General features: G+C 42.5%; 5 protein-coding genes across 5 annotated transcripts; 4 read left to right on the top strand and 1 right to left on the bottom strand.

Annotated features, from left to right (window-relative positions):
• Positions 1 to 196: 196 nt before the first annotated feature.
• Positions 197 to 2,392, top strand: LOC139652251 (H-2 class II histocompatibility antigen, A-U alpha chain-like). The gene is made up of 4 exons (XM_071529256.1): positions 197 to 479; positions 996 to 1,256; positions 1,358 to 1,639; positions 1,760 to 2,392. The coding sequence occupies exons 1-4, from the start codon at positions 425 to 427 to the stop codon at positions 1,879 to 1,881; spliced, it is 720 nt and encodes a 239-aa protein (XP_071385357.1). The 5' UTR covers positions 197 to 424; the 3' UTR covers positions 1,882 to 2,392.
• A 347-nt stretch (positions 2,393 to 2,739) lies between these two features.
• Positions 2,740 to 5,525, top strand: LOC139652250 (H-2 class II histocompatibility antigen, E-S beta chain-like). The gene is made up of 6 exons (XM_071529255.1): positions 2,740 to 2,857; positions 3,117 to 3,386; positions 3,542 to 3,823; positions 4,673 to 4,783; positions 5,198 to 5,224; positions 5,332 to 5,525. Exons 1-5 carry the CDS (start codon positions 2,800 to 2,802, stop codon positions 5,221 to 5,223), a joined length of 747 nt encoding a protein of 248 aa, XP_071385356.1. The 5' UTR covers positions 2,740 to 2,799; the 3' UTR covers position 5,224; positions 5,332 to 5,525.
• A 172-nt stretch (positions 5,526 to 5,697) lies between these two features.
• On the top strand, positions 5,698 to 7,862 carry LOC139652249 (SPRY domain-containing SOCS box protein 2). The gene is made up of 3 exons (XM_071529254.1): positions 5,698 to 6,206; positions 6,608 to 7,406; positions 7,586 to 7,862. The coding sequence occupies exons 2-3, from the start codon at positions 6,710 to 6,712 to the stop codon at positions 7,714 to 7,716; spliced, it is 828 nt and encodes a 275-aa protein (XP_071385355.1). The 5' UTR covers positions 5,698 to 6,206; positions 6,608 to 6,709; the 3' UTR covers positions 7,717 to 7,862.
• A 1,624-nt stretch (positions 7,863 to 9,486) lies between these two features.
• Positions 9,487 to 19,488, top strand: msh5 (mutS homolog 5). Its single transcript, XM_071529195.1, has 26 exons — positions 9,487 to 9,579; positions 9,693 to 9,816; positions 9,990 to 10,070; positions 10,477 to 10,530; positions 10,697 to 10,818; positions 10,937 to 11,046; positions 11,456 to 11,491; positions 11,589 to 11,671; positions 11,756 to 11,801; positions 12,696 to 12,834; positions 13,024 to 13,086; positions 13,199 to 13,327; positions 13,681 to 13,753; positions 13,964 to 14,073; positions 14,325 to 14,405; positions 14,586 to 14,673; positions 14,806 to 14,873; positions 15,436 to 15,554; positions 15,665 to 15,791; positions 16,634 to 16,783; positions 17,114 to 17,188; positions 17,963 to 18,109; positions 18,346 to 18,483; positions 18,570 to 18,643; positions 18,733 to 18,900; positions 19,384 to 19,488. The coding sequence occupies exons 1-25, from the start codon at positions 9,487 to 9,489 to the stop codon at positions 18,851 to 18,853; spliced, it is 2,451 nt and encodes an 816-aa protein (XP_071385296.1). The 3' UTR covers positions 18,854 to 18,900; positions 19,384 to 19,488.
• Positions 19,419 to 20,144, bottom strand: LOC139652206 (protein Bouncer-like). The gene is made up of 2 exons (XM_071529194.1): positions 19,952 to 20,144; positions 19,419 to 19,633 (listed from the first exon to the last, which is right to left on the bottom strand). The coding sequence occupies exons 1-2, from the start codon at positions 20,142 to 20,144 to the stop codon at positions 19,419 to 19,421; spliced, it is 408 nt and encodes a 135-aa protein (XP_071385295.1).
• Positions 20,145 to 22,078: the final 1,934 nt, after the last annotated feature.

Below are 22,078 nucleotides of genomic sequence, written 5' to 3'. Positions count from 1 at the left end.
CACATTTGTCAGCAGGTGCAATTGATTTATCTGGGTACCCTGTCTGTCTCTCAGCAGGTGAAAAATTTGAGAATCTCCCTCCTGCTAAACCAACCAGTCAGACTAGTTTGCCTTACACCTGTACCTTACAGACATCACATGGAAAAGGGTGGTGAGTTTCGGTCAAGGTCTCCGTTTATCAAACTATTTAGTCACAGTTTGATAGCAATCCAATGTTTTAGGTAAATCATGCATACCGTTACATGATACACCAAGGACCCGGATTCCAACTTACATTGGCTAATTTTAAGTTTTACACATGACCCAGTCACGTGACGTGAGTGTGTACTGACAAATGCAAGGACAAAAGTACAGCAGATTCTTTTGTTCAGATTAGGAGTTTGTCTTCGAAGTCTGCATGACGCAGATCTGTCAGTCCTAAGAGATGAAGCATGCTGCCATTTTCACACTGATTCTCAACATCTGTGTTGCTTCAGAAAGTAAGAATGAGCCTTATATTTACTACTCATCTGTTCTGGTTAACATTAATAAACATGGTAACAGAAATGAGCTAAACAAAATACCTGCTATCACTCCATAATTCAATCTGATTCTAATCTGCACTGCAACATACTGGACTGCAGCAATAGACTTTGAGATCCTACAATATTTTTATACTGTTTCTGCTTCTGTTTATTTTATCTTATTCATTTTATTGTCCTTACTTCCTCGGTGCTCAAGCCCTTTGGCCTTATTCTCATTTTATCTGCCTTGTCTGGTTTTATTTTCTTTGTAAAGCACTTTGTAACATTGTTAAGAAAAGTGCTATATAAATAAAGTTTATTATTATTATTATTATTACAATTACAGATTATTAATGCATAAAAGAAAAATAGGATTGAACAGAAGTCAGTCAGTTGTGAGCCTGTACCTTTTGGCAATGATGTGGTTATACCAGTAGTTTTAAATTCATTGTTTAATAGTTGTCTTTTATTTCCCTCTGTATTACTTTTCAGTTCCCCATGAATATGTCTATTCTGTGGGCTGTTTTTTTAACGACACTGAGATACAATTGGACATCGATGATGAGGAGCTGTTCTATGCTGATTTCCGTAAAGAAGAGATTGTATACACTGCGCCCTCATTTTTTGCCTTTGATCCAAGTGTAGTCTTTGTGGGTATTAAATTATTTCGTAATGCTGTGAGACAGAAGAAAGCATGTGCTGGAATCTTGGCATATTTGATCGAGGAAGAGAAAAATCCACCAGAAGAAAAAGGTAAAGGAGAGGTATTGTAAACATTCATCTCTGCAAAGACATGATTGTTGGAATATGGGTGAAGGTATTCATGTGTATCTTTTGCCCCCCTCCGCCCCAAGATGCCCCTGAGAGTACCATCTACACCTCAGAAGAGGTTGAGCTGGGAGTAGAAAACAGCCTCATCTGCTTTGTGAATCATTTCTACCCACCTTCCATCAATGTCAGCTGGACGAAAAACGGTCAGCTCGTGTCAGAGAGGGCATCTCTCGGTCGGTACCATTTTAATAATGATGGGACTTTCCGCCAGTTCTCAACCCTGATTTTCACCCCAAGGGAGGGGGACGTCTACAGCTGCATTGTGGAGCACCCGGCCCTGGAGGAGCCTAAAGTTAGGATCTGGGGTGATTGCTTTATGAAGTCTTTAAAAGTCACTTAGATACAATAAAATCACTCATTCACCCTTGTTGTAATTTAGTTCCCTCTGGCTGTGGTGACACGTATGCTCTCTCATTCCTCCACAGAGCCTGACTTGAGTAGCCCCAGTCTTGGACCTGATGTGTTCTGCGGCGTGGGCCTGACTCTGGGGATGTTGGGGGTCGCAGTTGGAACATTTTTTATGGTCAAGGGACACCATGGACAGTAATTCCTTTGTGGCAGCAGGGAGATTGCATGTACATATGGCACCATTATAAACTGCAGACGGAAGAGAAACAGTGGCTTCTTGTAAACTGATTTCTGTTTTGTGCCGTGCCAAGCTGCTAAGACACTGCAAGGGGAAAGCATGCACTAAAAGAAACCTTTTATAGATTTGTGCAGTAAACTCATTACCTGTGGTGAACATGTGAGATTTGTTTTTCTGTTCTGGATGTATTTCATTAATTATATTAATTAATTACTTTTATACTGATTTTATAATAGTTGTATAGTTTGAACTTTATTCCTCTTGTGTGTGGGATTCTTGTGTGATTATTATTCTAAACTTTAATTATTTTACTGTCCCTGGAACTCCCAGTTTTTTCAATAATTGTCTAAGATAACAGCATTATCTTGGTCACCCTGATTTAGTGTGTACATGTATTGTGTTACTGGTATGATATCAGACTAATTACATCAAAATAAATGCAACTGAGTGGCATCACTACAGATAATCACAACACCAACACTTTTGACTGGCTCTTCATTACCCACACACGCATATCCTATATCAAAATGCATAGATGCTATGTCAAAGTGAAATATCCCTTTAAGTTGATTTTAATGATCATTATTGTTATAAAAAACAATGCTATCTTGAAAAAAAGGTAGTAAAAATACCACAGAATGTAAAAAGGTCTAAATTGTATGCATTAATAGAGACAGTCTAATGTGGACAGGGGAAGTAGTTATACAAAGCACAATGTAAACATGAAATGAGCATGAAAACAAAATCCTTCCCAGAAACATGATTGACATGAGTGCCACACCCAAGAACAGCGTGTGCTCAACTTCCTCGTTGCCACCTGAGACTTAACATGCTTCTGGACTGTTCCTCACTGTATGGCTGTCACGCTCACATTGTAACATGTCTGCTCTCAGCCTCTCTTCTGTCCTGTTGCTGTTCATAGCGTCATCTGGAGTGGGTAAGTAAATATTCCTTGGTTTAAAATGGACTTTCGACAGGTTGTCAGTGTTTATCTGTATTGCCATTCAAAATAGTAGCCTACATATAGACATATAGGCAAATATCCACTTGCTACAATATGAATGAAAAATTACTTGAGGTCAACAGAGGCAGTAGTTTTGACTTTTCTTTTGTGAGTGAGAACGAGTGAGAGTATTAGGTGAAATAGAAAATAAAATTGTCCATATTAACTTATATGTCTTGCCTTCATTTTACAGGTGCTTTGTTCGGTTTTGGTCTGATGCGTTGTCACGGTACTTCCAGAGATGGTCATGATGCTGTGTACACAGAGGAGCTGTACTTTAACAAGATCTTTCTGGGACTATACAACAGCAGTTTGGGAAAATTCATCGGCAACACAGAGAAAGCAAAAGAAATTGCAGATTCCCTCACCAAAAATCCTACTTTTATGGAACGAGAGAGAAAGAATACTGAGCGCTATTGCAAAAATATCATACCGGTCATGTATAATGCGTTTGAAAGCACAGGTGATTAATAGATTATAATAATTTTTGCATTTAATGTAGCTAAAGAATCCCGCAATTACATGCGATTGCAAATGCATAACGCATTAATCAGAATTTCCCAAATAAGATGTGATCTTTTGTGATATAGCCTAGTGTTTTGTGTCTTTGTCTTCTAGCTGAGCCCTACGTCAGGCTGAGGTCAGTGGAGGCGGCCGGCAGCAGACACCCGGCCATGCTTGTCTGCAGTGTGTACGACTTCTATCCCAAACCAATCCGAGTGACATGGCTGAGAGATGGAAAGGAGGTGACATCAGACGTGACCTCCACTGTGGAACTGCCCGATGGGAACTGGCTCTACCAGATCCACTCCCATCTGGAGTATACGCCCGCACCCGGGGAGAAAATCACCTGCATGGTGGAGCACGCCAGCCTCATGGAGCCCAAGCTTCAGGACTGGGGTAGGAGTGTGTGCATGTGTTGTGAGCAGTGGTGGAAAGTAACTAAGTACATTTACTCAAGTACTGTACTTAAGTACCATTTTGAGGTACTTGTACTTTAATTGAGTATTTCCATTTTATGCTACTTTGTAGCCTACTTATACTCCACTACATTTTAGAGGGAAATATTGTACTTGTCACTCCATTGCATTTATTTCACAGCTATAGTTACTAGTTACTTTTCAGATCAATATTTTATATTTAAAACATTTGATCATCTTTATAAAATAACTATAAAATAGCATTGTTAAGGATTAGACTACCCAAAACTATAGCTAAATTGTTAAGATTAGCTTCACGTTGACAACTTTAAAATGCTGCTTACATGTACATGTATGTCAATAAATCAGTATTAATATTCCAATAATTTATGAAAAATATAACTCTCTAAATCGGGACAGTTTGCATAATGAGTACGTTTACTTTGATACTCTAAGTACATTTTGCTGCCAATATTTATGTACTTTTACTTAAGTAAGATTTTGAATGCAGGAATCTCAGTACTTCTTCCACCACTGGTTGTGAGGAAGAGTACAGGCTATGGGATTTGGATAAGGATGCAGATATGATAGGACAGATAAGATTCACTTTATTGCTACCATGGGGAAATGTTTCTTGGATTTCATGCTGTTGTTGTGATCAGTAAATCTGTTTGAAATATGTGTTGTAGCCTATACTAGCTTAAAGCAGAGGAATCCTCCTTGGCTCTAGGATGCAGCCAGGTTGGGTAGAGTGACAGTGGAAGAGTTTTAATAAATGTTACTGTATTACAGATATTATGCAATGTTTCTGATAACCGTGTGTTTTCAGACCCTGTGCCTGAGTCACAGAGGAATAAGTTTGCCATTGGGGGAGCAGGGCTGCTGCTTGGGCTGGTCTTTTTAGCTGCCGGACTGATTTCCTACAAGAAGAGTTCTGCTGGTGAGAGACTAGTAGTTATGAAATCAAAAATTCATTCCAACTCCAGTGATGACAGCTGAGATTTAAGTCATAATGTGTGATTCAGAGACTAACAGGCTCTTTTAAAAGCCATACAGCAGAATTATCCGCATTCATTTAAATCTGAGTGTAAAAATCAACATTATGGCAGTGTTTATTTACGCTCACACCCATCAGAGTTAATTTAATGAACAGCTGCCCCAGAGCCATATCAGCTCTATGAGGGAACAAACAGCTATCCAATCAACATTTGTCAACACCAAATAATTGTGACTGAAAATCAACACTTACTAACACTGGAAATGTTGCTGTGTATAATGTAAATTCATCAGTTTCACGGCTTTGGACTACGTCTGTGAAACCTCAGTGTCTGTATCTGTTTTTTTTTTACTCCAGGGCGGGTGTTGGTGCCAACAAGTTAAGGTAGGCCCTTTACTTTCAACAATGGTCTACCACTAGCTCTCACTTTGCCTGACATAGTTGAGGTATGAGGTCATTTATCTGGCTGAAAGAATGAATCTGTCCTACAGGCTGTAAACACAGAACAGGAGCCTGAAGTCGCAGACGTCAGTGGGGATTCACATGAGAATACTGTCCTGATCAAGTCCAATGGGACATTGTGTGTGCTGGGCTGATTCACTTTATAGTATATAAACACATAATATATATATTTTTTGACATATTTAACTATAAGAAACCCAACTCTCTGCATTCTTGATGAATAAAAATCCAACTCTCAGTAAAACCTCACATCACTGGTTTCTTTCTATACATGCCTACAATGCTGTGACCACACTGAAGGTGCACAGCTTCACTATCCTAAGCTACGTCTCTTCTCCTGCACAAGCCTCTTGTGCGCCTGCGCCGTCCGGAATTATGAGTCGCTTCGGGTTCTATTTTATTTTTCTGTTCTTATTAATTAAAAGTCCGAGTTTAATCCTGTTCGTTTGTTTCGCCGTTTATGTTTACATTCATTACAGAACGCGATAAAACGGGGAACCAGGGAAATGGGTGAAGGATATGAGACTGTATAGGAATGTAGACAAGGCAAAGCGTTTAAATAGACTATATCCACATAAATCAGGCAGTAACCTAATTTGTAGACATAATTTGGGCCTGGCCTCTCTTCAATTCCCATCACAAACACGTCACTGGATCTCCCGTCCTTGGCACCGCAGCACAGCAGTGGCGTCAATCTGAAATGATGGACTGTGCTGTTCCCGTCGCGGAGGTCGTCCTGAAATCACCAAATCGCCGGACGAGCGGCATGGTTACGTTACCGAGCAGCGATAACAGGGCGGCGAGACGCACGAGCTGCCTGATAAGAGGCTTTTATAAACAGACACACAGGGGATGGCAGGCGGTAAACCCAGCAGCCAGAGGAAAGGATACAGCAAACCACTGGGTAAGCTTATTGAAACCTTAGGGACATGAGGACAACACTTATGTGATCAGACAGATGTTACTGACCTGCTCAAAGAGGTGAAATAGTCTGAACAATCTTTAACTGTGTGGAGGAGGTAGAGAGACTTGACTGTACTTTACTTACCTTACAGTAAAGGGAGGACATTGGTTGGAGGGGGAAATTGACTGAAAATGTAGTAATTTGAGGAAATTACTTTAAGAGTTCACATACTTTATTCCTATATGGCCGTTGATTCTCTAGATACATTGTTCACATATAGGCCATTGACTGAACTGATCAGTGTAAATTAAGTATGTATATGGGTCCTCTTAGTAGGCTATATAAAGAATAAGGAACATATAATTCACAAATGGGTCTTTTGTTGTCTGCTCTCTCCACAGTTCTGCTCTGACAACACCTGAGGCACAGTTCCCCACACAGCAAAAGGAGGAGTGACTCAGAGCGTCCTGTGTGTGTGTGACTGTCGACTCCTGTTTGTACCGATGGGCCTTAAACTGTCAGTTTGGCTGTACACCATGACGGCTGACAGCCCTCCCTCCTGTTCTTCGGCATTCCCTCCACTGGCTGTCCCACCCCCCTCCCGCCTGGCTGTCACACTGAACTCCTCTCCGGTTGCCCCAGGAGACAGTCGGTCACACTGGAGCTCCGCCCACTGCTCCCCTCACTTCCGGCTCTCGGCCTGTAGAGAGGAAGTGACACGCACACCTGTGGAGCAGAGCAGCGACGGGGTGAGGGCGGAGATGGGGGTGAAGAGCGGGCTGCATGTCTGGGAGCTGCTGTGGAGCCCCGCCCACAGAGGAAGCCACGCCGTGATGGGCGTTTCCTGTCAGAACTGCCCTCTGCAGGCCTCGGGGTACGAGGCGCTGGTGGGCGGAGACTGCCACTCCTGGGGCTGGGAGCTCAAAACCAATCAGCTGTGGCACGGCGGTCAGAGTCTGGGAATGTACCCGGCAGAGAGGAAGAGGTGTCACTCTGAGGGTGCAGAGGCTCCTCTCCCCGTCCCTGAGCGCGTCCTGCTGGTGTTGGACGCCGACGCCGGGACTCTGGGATACGTTGTTGATGGCTGCTTCCTTGGCGTGGCGTTCAAGGACCTCCCTCGGGGGATGGAGCTGTTCCCGGCGGTGAGCAGTGTAAGGGGAGGAGCCACCATACGGCTGCGCTACCTAAACGGTGCCACACGTGAGTGCCAGGTTATTACTCAGATCTACATTGGTTATAGTAGCAATGATAATAGCAGTGGAGTAATGTTACTGTAGCTTGTGACCTGGATTTCACATTACAAAACAAATAACTCTCTCTCTCTCTCTCTCTCTCTCCCTTGCTCCATGTCTCTCTCTCTCTCTCTCTCTCTCTCTCAGGTGATCCTCCGGCCCTGATGGCTTTGTGTGGGCTGTCCATCCGACGGTCTCTAGGGCAACAGAGGCAGAATCAAACAGACAAATTGCCTCTACCCCCTTTTCTCCAGCGCTATCTGCTTCCCAGTCTATAATGTGCTCTTCCACACACACACACACACACACACACACACACACAATAGGAAAGCTTGTGTCGCTGATAAGTATTTATTAATCAATGTATTTATTACTATTTATATAATTAACATGGAGCATTCTTTCTGTATGTATAAAATAAATTGCCAATTTTTGTCCATTTTATTTTTACTTTGTCATTTCTGCTGTTCTACATTTTCCATCCTTTCACAATAGCTGTCAGAAAAGAGATCAATAACAGTTTTTAGTAATGTCAGTTCAGTGTTGTGAAGTGGAAGCTTCCCTTTTAGATTACAAAGATTACAGTCAGTAAAGAGGAGGACACAAACATGGAGAGCGATTCCAAGGTTGCTAACAAACATCAAGAAGCAAAAACCTTCCCTATACACACGGGCCAATCAACTTCCATCTACTATCAGTTACTGGACGGCTGACAGATGAACAAATGTAAGAGATGTTATATGGAAAGCACTCTTCTAAAACAGTTTACAAAGTGCTTCAAATAAAGACAAACAAGACGCAGAAACAAAGTTACCAAAAAAAGAGGACAGCAGCAAAAACAAGCAAAACTAAAAAATAATTGAAAGAGAAGCATCATTACATAAAAGAACATCTATAGAAATAGGCCTGGTTTCCTTGAGTTTTACATTTAGATGTAGGAATGACCAGAAGATACCTGCTCATTCCTCGGGGATCTAAGGTTGTGTTCAGGCTCATAAGGGTTTAAGAGGTCAGAGATATAACTGGGGAAGAAACCTATCCATTCTTTAAAAGTTATTTAATTCTTAACTGAAAGAAACGGGACTGCCCAACTCTCTTTACATGAGGGTCAGTGGTTAGGTCAGCATCAAAGATGACTTTGCTCCATTTCCAGCCATCAGAGGGTGTCTAGGTTATTCTGGCAAGTAGTAGTTTGAAAGAGTTCTGTGTTATAATATGCAGCCATATAAACCATTTAAGAAAGAATAGGCTGGGAGAATGGCAGGGTTTACCCTGACATAAATCTTTATGGCATGAATTCATTGTATTCATCAAAGTACAAGTATCAAACTGGTGTTTGATACCATACTATACTACCTCAAGTTATAGGAGGATAGGGTCTTTAAGGGAAAAAGAGCATTTAAATTAAAGCTTTTCTGGAAATATAACTTTTTGTCTTTTTGTCTTATGTTGGGTCTGTTTGATGATCACCAACTGGAGATGGTAGTTACTGGTCATAGTTTATCTGCTTTTTATTCAACACTACATCACTGGCTACCAATGTAACTCAGTCAGGGGGAGAGAATTCAACCTCCGAGAGTCACGTGACTACAGGAGGCCGGGGCACACAACTTTGTAGCGCTTGGGCAGGACCTCGCGCGCACAGAAGCCACGTGAAGGTGAGCTCTCTGGCGGGAAACTGCGACAAGTACTAAATACTTTATCGCCTTTGCTTTGTCTCTATCATAATTCAGATTTAACCACAGAAAGGCCCAACACCATATGTGAGTATACTAACTACATGAAGACAGCAAATAAACGTTTTAATTGTGTATGCTTAGAAAGTTTGGTTTGTCTAAAGGAGGCTAGCATCAGTTACAATAGCTCACCTGGCTAATTAGCTACTATCTTGCATTAGCCTAAAGTTATTTAGTGGGTTACTTATAAACCTGTTGCTATAGCTAGCCAACATTTGTAAGCCAGGCAAAACCTTTTTATAAATGAATAAATGATGCAGAGCATCAAATTAGTAACTTCACTTGACTGATTCTGTGTAGAGTTAAGGCTACATGGCAGCACTGGAGAATCTGACCAGAGGAGGGGTAGTTTTTGGTTCCTCTGGCATAAATGGAGAAGAGGAAGAGGAGGAAGAGTCACTTGAGGTGAGAGGCCCGGTCAAACCTCACACCTGTCAGCAGGTTGGACTGTTGCAGCACTTAGTTTGTCCAGATGCATCCTCATACATTCGTCTAAATGCTTCTGTTTTTGTTCCTAGGTTTTACTGAGTGTTTTGGCTCAGCATGGACAGGTGGGCCTGTGCTTCTATGACAGTAAAGACTCCACTTTGCACTACATGGCAGACACTCCTGACAACCATGAGCTCCACCTGCTGGCTAGAGGTAGACAATACACTTAACAGTACTAATAAGGAACACAGTCTTCACCTACTTCACATCCAGCATCGGGTTACATTTGTCTTGTTTTTCAGAAACACTAAACAATAGGCTCATCTATTAACTGATGCTTATCTTTGCCTTATTTTTGTATGTCCTCCTGCCTCTCTCTTTCTTAGTCATCCAGGAGGTTAGCCCCCATGTAATCATTACCAGTGCTAAGCAGGAGCGCAGTATGACCCGCTTCATGCAGCGACTGGGTGAGCGCTGGGAGTCGGAGAGGAGGGGTCATGGCATGGGGTGGGACTGGAAGTTGTGAAGTATTGTTTTGACTTGGGTTGAGAGAGGTCATTTCAGGCTAAAGGGACTGGAATGAGAGTAGGGGTGCTTGACACAGCAGCATGTATGATGAAATGGAGCTATATATTATACATTGTTTTATAAACTCTAAACAGAGCACATCATAGTGATGACACAGTGTGCATAGTAATAGTAATAGTTCTTATCATGTGATGTTTTTCATCATGTTGTCTGGATCCAGGGTGCCTACAATGTTATGTGGTATTACAAACACACCAGTACCAAGACTGAGGATGAGTTCTTCTTTCATTTCACCTCCAACTATTTTTCTGTTTCTGTCTCTGCTTTCTTTCTATTATCTCCCAGCTTCAAATCCGGACTACAAACCAGAGGTGGTGACTTATCCATATGTGGACTTTGGTAAACAGAAGCACACCCACAATACCCCAAATATCCTCATCCGCTTTTTTTTGGCAGGAAGCATTTTTTTTTATATTTCTTGATTTTCACAATGAAATACTTGATTTCAGACTGCATTGTTAACTGCACTAAGGCCTGTAGTGACTGGAGAGCTCTTATGTTGCAGGTCTGGAGGTCAGTAAGCAGAGGCTACTTTCTGCCCATCTGCCTTTCCTCCCCGCCTCCATCTCAGACAGAGAGAAAATCTCCTACCTCTCCTCCTGTATCTCCTTCGACTCGCCCCTGATGGTGAGCCAGCTGCCCATACTCCATCTCATTCATCAGTCCTTCATTCTGCAGGCGCTGGTCATGAGCTATCCATCACTTTCCTGTGTTTGTGTGTGTGTGTGTGTGTGTGCTTGGGTAGCTGCGGGCAGTGGGCGCTCTGCTAAAATGTCTGGACAGGAGGAGAGTGGGAGTAGAGCTGGAAGACAGCAGTGTTGGAGTTCCTATCTTACAGTTCCACACCTACACACTGTAAGACCCACATAAACACTACTTATGCACACACACACACACACACACACACACACACACACACACACACGCAGGATTGTGACTACCAGTACATTATGTGGACCTTGAAATGGTGTAGCCTCTTGTGCCTGGATAAGGTCTTTGTTTTTTCACTGACGAATGACTTTTTACTGCACTATACTGAGCCACTGACTCCCTGTCTAGTCTCATCTGCTGATGTGGATGTGTGTCTATGGTATATACTGCAGTGAATTATGCACTTATGGTATTGTGTTTTGATTGTGTGCATTTATTGTGTGTTTTTACTGAAAACCCTGCCATCAAATCAAGCTTTCATTATGGGACACTGTTTGCATGAATGAAAAATATTTCTCCTCTGAAATGTGGATTTTGTGTCATCTTAATATAGAAAAGGTGTGGTGTACGTTGACCGAGACACATACAGGTGAGGGTGTACAAAGACGAAGACAAGCACACACACACACACACAGAAAGAGAGAAGATAGAGATCACCATGGATTTTGTGTGTTTGTCTGTTCCAGTGTGCTGCAGATCTTCAAGTCAGAACTTCACCCATCTGTGTACAAGCTGCATTCTGGCGAAAAGGAAGGACTCAGCCTTTATGGTATGCGTGTTTCAGGACATCATCTCCCTGGCTTGTTTAGTGGTGTGTGTTACACTAACTGCTTGTCCTACTTGTGTGTTGCAGGGATACTAAATCGCTGCAGGTGCAAGTTTGGCTCCAAACTGCTACGGTGAGAAACACTTCCTACCAGAGTCCAATCACACACAGACAAAAATAGAAGGGATAACTCCATAATAAGCAGGAATAACATACTCTTTATTTTTATATTGTGTAGATATTGTTAGTATAATAGTAATTAAAGCCAGCCTACATAGATATTAGGCTAACTTGAAGTAAATGAGTTTTTGCGGTGTAGTGATGCCTACTGCATCAGAAACAGGTTATCCACCGAAAAAGAGGCATAAGAATTATAGAGCTATTGTAAATTCTGTAAAACTTCCAATAATGGCCAGGTATTTATTTACCTCAAAGGAGAGCACCAGGCTATTATTTGTAAAGAATTGTGCTGCTCAAATTTATACAGTTGCCTTTTTTGGCCTATAGCCTATAAATATTACTGGTATAGGCAACTGAATCAGATACTACTACTAATAAAAATAACAAATATAAATCACGCAAAACAATTAACTACTTTATCAAAAAATAAAGTGGTAGGTCTTGCAAACAAAGCGTCTATGCATCAAAACATAATGAAACAAAAACTGGAGCAGTGCTGTGTAGTGTCCAGGCAGTACAGTTATGTTTGTATCCGGAATTTCATGGCCTTCAAGCCAGTAGGCTACCTGTCTCCATGGCAACAAGATAAAGTGTCAGTGTGTTCCACTACATGTAGGCTAACGTCTTTTTTTGGTAATATATTTTGTGATATTTTAGTCATTTTAATGATATTTAGATTAGAGATATTGTATTAACGTAGATTCCTTTCTGGTACTTCTGCCATATATCTGAGACTTGATCTTTATTGGAAGTTTTATGGTGCACCAGTTTTGTAGATATTGCCATTGCAGAAGTAATTCAGTTTGTGGTCTAATATAAGTGTAAGTGATGACTTCTTCTGCCTCAGCCAGTGGTTTCTGCGGCCAACACAGGACCTGGCGGTGTTACACAGGAGGCAGGAAGTGATACGTTTCTTCACGTCACCGCGGAACTCTGACTCCCTCAACACCCTGCAGTCCTCGCTACGCAACATCAGAAACATCCCAGTAAAAGCTCTGACCCATGGCCTCTACTCCTCCACCTCCATGTCCATCTATCTATTACCAGCTGAATCACAACCTGAACACAGATTATCATATAATTTGCCTAAAGACACTCTCTCCGTTTGTTGACTGTGTGTGTGTGTGTGTGTGTGTTTGTGTGTTTGTGTGTGTGTGTGTGTGTGTGTGTGGTAGACTCTTCTACACAGGATGTCTCTCTCTCACACCAAAGTGACCGACTGGCAGAGTCTCTACAAGGTTGGAGCTATTACAATGCACACCATATCGATACAATGGGTTCTGTTAAGTGTATACAAAGCAGTGTATGTATATGTGTGTGTGTGTGTGTGTGTGTGTGTGTGAGAGTCAGACGGTGTACAGTGCGGTGTGTATCAGGGACACGGTGCGTCTCCTGCCTCAGTCCATTCAGCTCTTTCGTGACATCAGTGAGGGTTTCTCTGACGACCTCCACAATATCGCCTCCCTCATCAGCCGAGTTGTGAGTTTTCCATTTCATGCACTCCCCCCCCCCCCCCCCCCCCCCCCCCCCATCCCTCCCACACACACACACACAGTACATGCACAATATATTAATGCCCACAAGCATTGTCTCTTTTTCTCTTTCTTTCTCTCTCCTCTCTCCTGAACCCACTCACACATATGGGCATATTTGCATATTGCATTTGCATGTTCACATTAATCATCCGCACATGCACACTCATACACCTGCACAATCTGAGCAATCTCTTAGCTTTCAATGACTGTTGCTATGCTCAGAAGTACACAGTGCTCATGCACGCTTACTGGAGCGTGAATGAGTTTGTGACTGTAGGTCTGATTTGGGATGTGTAGGTGGATTTTGAGAGCAGCGTGACGGAGAACCGTTTCACCATCAAGCCGAATGTGGATCCTGCTATTGATGAGAGTGAGTGTGCCCATGCTGGATGCAAAGCTAGAAAACACGTAAAACAGTCTGTGTTTAAATTGCAGGAATAGAAGAAGTGTGGAAAATTCAGGTCAAGTTATGGGGCTATGTGTTTTTATGTTAATGTAATTGAAGGCTTAAAGGATAATTCCAGCATGATTTGAGTTTTTGCTGAAATTGACCTTTAACAACCCTATCTCTCTCCATCAGAGAAGAGGAGGATGATGGGGTTGTCCGACTTCCTGACAGATGTAGCCAGGAGAGAGCTGGAACACCTGGACGCTTGCATCCCCTCCTGCTGTGTCATCTACATCCCTCTGGTCTGATGTTTATGTATAATATCCCAAAAGCTACACTTTTGTGTACTCATGTGACTTGTGCCAGGATATATCATCAGTGGGATTCATAATATCAAATATGGTAAAATTGTTTTCCCGGGAAATCCTTCAATGTCCAAACCTACACTAGAAAATCAAATGATTGCTGAGTAAATCTCAGTTTAGTCAGTGTTTAGTCATCATTCACTGCTCTCATGTCAGCCTTTGACTCCCTGCTTCCCTCTGTTGTACAGATAGGATTCCTGCTCTCTGTCCCTCGGCTGCCCAGCATGGTGGAGAAAGAGGATTTTGAGATAGACGGGCTTGATTTCATGGTGTGTTTTTGTGATGGCACCAACATGTTCATTGTGTGTGGGTGTATTCTCGGAAAAAAACCCCATCAATTGCTGTTATCCTCTGGGGTTTCTTTGTGTGTATGTGTGTGTGTGTGTGTGTGTGTGTGTGTGTGTGTGTGTGTGTGTGTGTGTGTGTGTGTGTGTGTGTGTGTGTGCTAGTTTCTGTCAGAGGAGCGTCTTCACTACCGCAGCCAGAGAACCAAGGAGTTAGATGACCTGCTAGGGGACTTGCACTGTGACATTAGAGGTCTTTTACTTTCTCACTGTCTTACCAAAGCATTTAGATACCTGCACATTTGACATTTAGAAAAAAAACGCAACCAAGTCTGTAAGTTTTTCAAGATGGTGTCCTGATGTAGATTGCATTCCTGTCTCTCAGACATGGAGACCGCAGTTATGACCCAGCTGCAGACAACGATCCTTGAGAAGAGCGCCTCTCTCTACAAGGTCGGTGTGCATTACTGTGCAGGTGTTTGCATAAATGAAGTTATTTATTACAAAATGAGATATCCAACTCAATATTTAAAATCATTGATGTGATGAGCTATCTCAGTGTTTCCTGCAGGTGGGGTGGGGGGTAATTTTGGTTGTGAGACCCAGGTTTGCTCCTGGTCCCATTTCTGGGTCAGTTCCAGTAGGTGTTGCAGTTTAAGAATGGCGCTTATTTAGATATTTGCATCATGATAAATGAGCAATTGTGCTCTAAGTGCAATTTTAATTGTTATTTTTGAAGGTAGACTGAGCAATAAGGTCAGATGATTAATTATTGTATTTCGATTATTCTAGTAGCTGTGGGCCCCGTTTTTCAGCTATTAGGCGGACTGCAGCTAAATTAGTGTAAAGGAAACACTGAGCTTTATGAAGACACAGACTTACAAAATAGTAATTCAAAGTTTTTAAATATTGAGTAATGAAATAGGTAGCAGTTCTTCTCCAAAAATATTTTGATTGAACCCTTCATTTGCAGCACGTCTGTCTAGACTCTGTGTATTTTATGTGTGTATTGCAGGTTCTGGAGCTAAGCGCTGAGCTGGACTGCCTGATGGCTATGACCAGTGCCTCCCAGGAGTATAGCTACACCTCCCCCAAGCTAGCCAGCCACAAGAGGATAACACTCACACAGGCCAGGTAGCAACTTACACACACCAACACACACATGCACACACACACATACACAGAGCTGAAATGGCATTTGATGGAGTGCCAGATTGATACCTGTTTGTATTTCTGTCTCCCAGACACCCGCTGTTAGAGCTGTGCTCTCCTGTGTTTGTGCCCAACTCCTTCCAGAGCTCTGAGTCCCAGGGCAGAGTCAAGATCATCACTGGTCCCAACTCATCTGGCAAGAGCATCTACCTTAAACAGGTAGGACTGTCACACAAATCTCTGTCTCTGACAGTCTGACAGTTGCATAAAACTTGTTGTTGTTGCAGAATTACAGCTGCAATATGCAGCTTTTCTGACATTGAAATAACAATGAATAAATAGAATATATTATACATTATCAGTATGTGTCTCTCTGTGATCCATTGTGTACATGCCTAAATTCCCTGTTCACCTGAAATTGGCTTTTCAATGATGTTAGGGACATTTTGGGGCATATACCTTTTGTTGTGGGCGTGGTCAGTGGTGAGCTTGGCTGTGGCTATCAGGGTGAGAACAACAATGGCAGAAAGCAGTAAACAAAAGAACAGTGAAGCTAAACATGTGGCAAACAACATGGGTGAACATCGGCATTGCTTTTTTTTAATTGCCTTCGCCTCTACTTCTTTAACACCTCAGCATCAGGCTAGATGCAGTTTCAAGGTAGACAGTTCATCAAGATGAGTGACAAGTGTTGGGCGTCAGTTTGACAAACTGAGGGGGAGGAGGGTGGGACTAACACTACACTTCCTGCCTCAAGGCAAAAAGTTGCATATTGTAGCTTTAATGCACAAAATGGGTGAACTCTGACACCAAATGATGATTTATGTTTTCCTTTTTCAGGCTATTTTACTTGATTAGCTATCAGAAGCAGCCTAGAGGCTGCAAATTCATAACCTCACAAAAATAAAAGGCATTTATCACAGAGATGGAAAGCATAATAAAGAAATTGCTTAATGAACATTTCATCATCTCACACCCCAGTGGGGAGTCCCAACCCCCAGGTTGAGAACCACAATGTTAGCTTACCTTAACTTAATCTGCTCTCTGATTGGCTTTGCTAGGTGGGTCTGATCGTGTTCATGGCTCTGATTGGCTCAGACGTGCCGGCGAAGGAAGCAGAGATTGGTCTGGTGGATGGAATCTTCACACGCATGCAGAGCAGAGAGTCTGTGTCTGTCGGCCTCAGCACCTTCATGATCGACCTCAACCAGGTATCCGACACACACACACTGACACATACACACGTATGCTTGCAAACGTCTGTGTGTGTGTGTGTGTGTGTGTGTGTGTGTGTGTGTGTGTCCCAGTGTGTCACAGTGTGTAGGTGTGGAACTATAAGATATGAACCCCCAACACTGCTGTCCTCGAGCTCCACTCCCACTCTCCACCTGTCCAGACATTTTAGCAGAGCGCCCCCACTGCCCGCAACCATCACTCTCACACACAGACACACACACAGACACACACACAGACACACACGCACACACAGACACACAAAAAGAAAAACAACAAAGTTTACTGTTTGTGTCTCTATTTCCCAGATGGCCAATGCTCTCAACAGCAGTACTGGCAACTCACTGGTTCTCATCGATGAGTTTGGAAAAGGAACAAACACTGTAAGAACACCTTGTTCTAATACACAGATCGTGAATAACGTGCACACATATACACATAAAAATGCATAGAAATGTAGATATAATTCCCTAGTATCTATGTATGTATGTATATATCTATATCTATCTACTTATCTATCTATCTGTCTATCTATCTATCTATCTATCTACAGAATCTTTCAAAAATACAACTGTTTTGATTTGTCTTCCATGATTAAGTAAAACATTGGCTATGTTTACATGCACAGAGAATTACCTTCTTAACCCGGTTATTCATGTAACCTGGTTTTGGTCGACACATGTAAACATCATAAATCCGTAAGCTTGTGCTCCAATTATGAGAAACCCGATTAAGATGCCCGGCTTACTTTGATACTAAACAGGTTACTATGGCATGATGATTGTATGCGTAAATAGCAAATAATTACCAGATGAAGTATAACTGTAACATCAGGTTATTTGTCATGAGCAGCAAGAAGATCACACAGATTATGACTGGGCTCATCAAATCTTTCCCAGAAGAAACCTTGTGCTGTTCAGTCATAGAGGGAGCGGGTTATGTGGTGGACGGACCGTTTTATCCGTAGATTGGACGCCACAGGTGGACAGGAATATTCTGTTAATCGGTTTATCCGTGGCAGCAGGGATACTCAATCGCACGGTATCAAGGGTTCATGTAAAGAGCTTAACCCGACTAAGACCTTAACCAGAGTATGGCCAATAGCCAGTTTACTCCTTGTTTATAAACATAGCCAATGTTACAATGTTCCCCTCTAGGTGGACGGACTGTCGCTGCTGGCTGCGTCGATCTCTCATTGGCTGAGAAAAGTTCCTGGGGCGGTTCCTCATGTCCTACTGGCTACTAACTTCCACAGTCTGCTGCAGCTGGGCCTGCTACCCTCCTCAGGCCTCCTGTCTCTGCTGGTACTGAGATACATTGGACTGGTAGAATGGGAAACACTTAGCCTGAAGTATTTGTTTGAGCACAAGGTGGCAAAATAATGTGCTGTAGAACATTGTTGACAGCATCCCAACACTCCCAAATGACCAGTTAGCTAATGAGACAGTTAATTTTCAGTTTTGTATGTGTTTAATTGTTTTTTTTGTGTTTGTGTGTGTGTATGTGTGTGTGTGTGTGTGTGTGTGTGTGTGTGTGTTAGACTCTAGAGACAGCAGTGGATGGGGATGAGTTGGTGTTTCTGTACCAACTGAAGGAAGGGATCTGCCAATCCAGCTACGCTGCCAACATTGCAACACTGGCAGGCCTGCCAACTAGCCTTGTACAGAGAGGAGTGGAGGTGCACAGACACACACACACAGACATACACACAGTTTATTCATGTAGGCTGATTGTGAATGTGTCTGTGGGTGTGTGTTTGGCAAGGTGTCTGAACTGTACAGAACAGGAAGGACCATCAAACGCATTGACAAAACATCATCGGATGAGCAGGCCAACAGGTTAGTTAAACTCCACAAAAATAACAATGCAAACCCACACTAAAGAGAAGTGTGAAACAGACAGGTGTAAGTGTGTGTATGCCTGACAGGTGTAAGTGTGTGGTGGAGAAGTTCCTGGGCCTCGACCTGGAGGACAAAGATGTGGATCTGCAGCGCTTTATGAAAGAGGAGCTCCTGCCCTCTGGTGGAGAGCTGCTGCATCGCAGCTAAAGTCAGCTGCACTGCTGTACCAGCAAACATGATTCTACACCGCCATGGTTAGTGCATCCACTCCCTAATGGTTTCAATTGATTGTGAAAGAGATTAGGCTTTTACTGAGGTTACACTTATTGGCAGGATACATTTATCTAGGGGCAAGTTAATAATACTGTTTCTTGCTTTTATGGATAAACCACAACACTGAAGCATTTATTCTGCTGTATTTGTTGGAAATGTTTTTAGTTGTAGCAAAAAACTTAATCAGCTTACCACTGTTTTTCCATATTTTGTTCATTGTCATTAGTGAAATATGTACAATTCAAAATATTTAATAAATATGATACAAAACAGATTGCTAACTAGATTAAAGACAAGCTGTTAAGCAAAATTAGTAAATTTTATACCATCATCTAAATAGTGTTTTCTAATTCAGTTGTGTGTCAGGCAGTAGAAAACGTGATTCTGAAATTAGTTTTCACCATGTGGTGGGAGTCCTTTCAACAAACACTTGACACAGTCCTTGGATGTATTTTCTTTGACAGCACAAAGAGATGCAGGTTGGTTTTTGTGATCCTGTTCAAGCTTCAGCGAGGTGCCAGATGGTTCGGACGGCCACAGTCAGATACAAAAGTATATTGATGGGGAGTTTGTGTGCTGCGTTGCAGAAGGGCGTGTCGCAGCAGTACTTGGTCATGACGTAGATGGTGGCATTAGAGAAGAGCTCCACCGCGGTCGCTGCCTCACACTCCTCCGCCTTCACACAACCCAGCATCTTAATGTCCAGAACATTGGCTAGGGTGACACACCAAGACAGAGAGTGATGATATTCAGTGTAATGTCCCTAAGCGAAATTTGATTCATTCATACTTAACACAATAACTTTCCCCTCTTAACCCCTGCTAACCTCTATCGCCTCCCCAATGCTTAGATGTCCCATGCACTCACACACACACACACACACAGATCAGAAACACAATTTGAGATGCCACACAGACACACAGACACAGACACACATGCCCTGACCTGTGTGCCTGATATCCAAAGACTGCACTTCCATCCACTAGAACAGCCCAGTGGTGACACACAAACAAACTCAGATCCGTAACGCACCTGCCTTCCCTCTGCCGGTGTAGCACCTCTCCCCGTAGCTGCAGTTAGTTTTGGTGGTGTAGCAGGCGTCCCAGAAGCCCAGGTCACAACGGAAACACTCCAGCAACTCCTCTTCCTCATAGTCCACCTTCTCCAGGAGCTGCTCTGGCTGCTCCTCCTCCTCACCTGAGCCCCAAAAACACCACACATGCATTTATGTGATCACTGGTTGAACAGATTTATTGTTCAGAGTGTGTTGATTGTGTTAAGTGGAGACCTGTTGAAGGAAGTCAAGCTAAACTAATGAGGAGATGATAATGAGCATCCCAGGTATTTACTGTTTATTGTTTACAGTCTGGAATATGTTTCTTTGAGTGGATGTGTTATTAAAAAAGATGGTCAGCAGAAAATACTGCTAGAGTTGGACATCTCAGTCTTGTCTTAATTTACTCGAACCACGTCATACTGCCTCAAAATAGTTTAAGCGGAGCTTAAATCCCCTCTAGATATTTTCAGGCTATCCAAATTTGGCCAAGTTCTTTTGGCACACTGAAATGAGTGAGCACAAGCAAAAAGGACTGCGGTTTTTTAACTCATCTAATATGGCTGAAAATCCCTTCAAATTGAAGTTAACAATCTGCATTTCAAGCTCATAGTCATTATGCCATTTCACACTCAAATAACAATGTAAAAAATGTGTTGCTGTCCAAATACTTTTAGACCTCATTGCATGTGAATGAGAGGTCATCTCTGAGCTCATCCAATTGTTAAATGGCTGGCTTTGTTACTGCTAGGCTACTGATGGAAAACTACTAATCTTGTTCCCTGGTCGTAAGATGAGTTTCAGTGAGACTCACAATCCTTATCCCCTCTCATCTTGTTAGCCAGTGCTAGCTCAGGTGAACTAGTAGACACACAGTAGAGAGAGGTGGGTTGCACTCGCATGGCTAAACGACTGTGTGGGGAGCAGAGACATATTGTCCGGTGTGTTTGAGTAACTGCATTAACCTGTAGTATTCCTTTTATTAACCTTTAGCCTAAATCTAATGTGCTTTGTATGAAACCTCAACTAGGCTACACCTCTTAGTCAAATCCCTTTTCCACATATGAAAATGAAACCTCACAGAAGGAGAGTGGGCCAGCATGAAGAGGACATGGACCTTGACCATTACAAAAGAAATAAACCCTGTTAATCTTTCATACAGATGTACTGAGAAGTATTGACTTGGTGTAAAATATCAATAAATCAGTTCACTATTAATGAATCCAGTCACTTGTCCTAAATACATATCGTTTTTAAATATCAGCACAGCTTTAGTTGGAAGTAGTTTTGTGGAATCTGTGAGCATCTGTTGCTCATGAGGGACCAATGATATGTTTTTATTCCCAAGAGTTAGACTTTGAAGTAAGAAAACTTACAAGTTCTAGCACCATTAACTTTCAGAGCAGAGATTACAGTTATCAACACTGTTCAGTCTACGCCTACAATGAGCCCAAACTGCCTCGTCTTACCTTGTGCAGGTGTGAGCACCATGATGGCAAAAAGACAGAAAATGAATCCTCTCATTTCAGCACGATGCTCCTTGCATAGACTTCACCATGAGGACTGCTGAGGAGGTCGGCAGTGTGGTCGAAATTGGATTAGTCAGTAATGCACCTGTTATTTGTTCCGGACCAATCACAGCTGTTGAAAGGCTATGGACGATCAAACAACTGAGATATTAATTGTAGACCCAGAAGCCTGTTACTGCTAGGAACGTGATCTGTGGAAAAGGTTTTGGGAATAGCCGTGAATGGACGCTTAACCTGGACTGTAATGTCTGTAAGAGAAGAGCGTGGGATGCAGAGTTGGGCATCCAGAAACAGTTTACTGTAGATTTCAGATCTCGGTTAAATCTCCTCCTCAATGGTGATGAGCTGTATAGTGGAAGACATCCAGCTGATGCTTCTACTCACTCAAGGTGCCTTCCTCAGTCACACTGTCAACCGACTGAATCTCTGCTCCTGCTGTAATAGATGGAGGACTGTTGAAAAAAAAAAAAAAAGAAAGAAAAACACTCTAACCGGCATCATCAGGCTGGGTGATCCTCAGTCACCCAAATCTTTTGTACCACAAATATGGTCTTAGCTCCTCTCTTTCTCTGGGGA

Source organism: Centroberyx affinis, unplaced genomic scaffold, assembly GCF_046629955.1.
Source record: "Centroberyx affinis isolate AG114_WGS23_722 - 3 ecotype Tasmania unplaced genomic scaffold, CSIRO-AGI_Caff_v1 ptg001775l_1, whole genome shotgun sequence".
NCBI classification, from domain to species: Eukaryota; Metazoa; Chordata; class Actinopteri; order Beryciformes; family Berycidae; genus Centroberyx; species Centroberyx affinis.
This window is presented reverse-complemented; position numbering and strand designations above follow the sequence as displayed.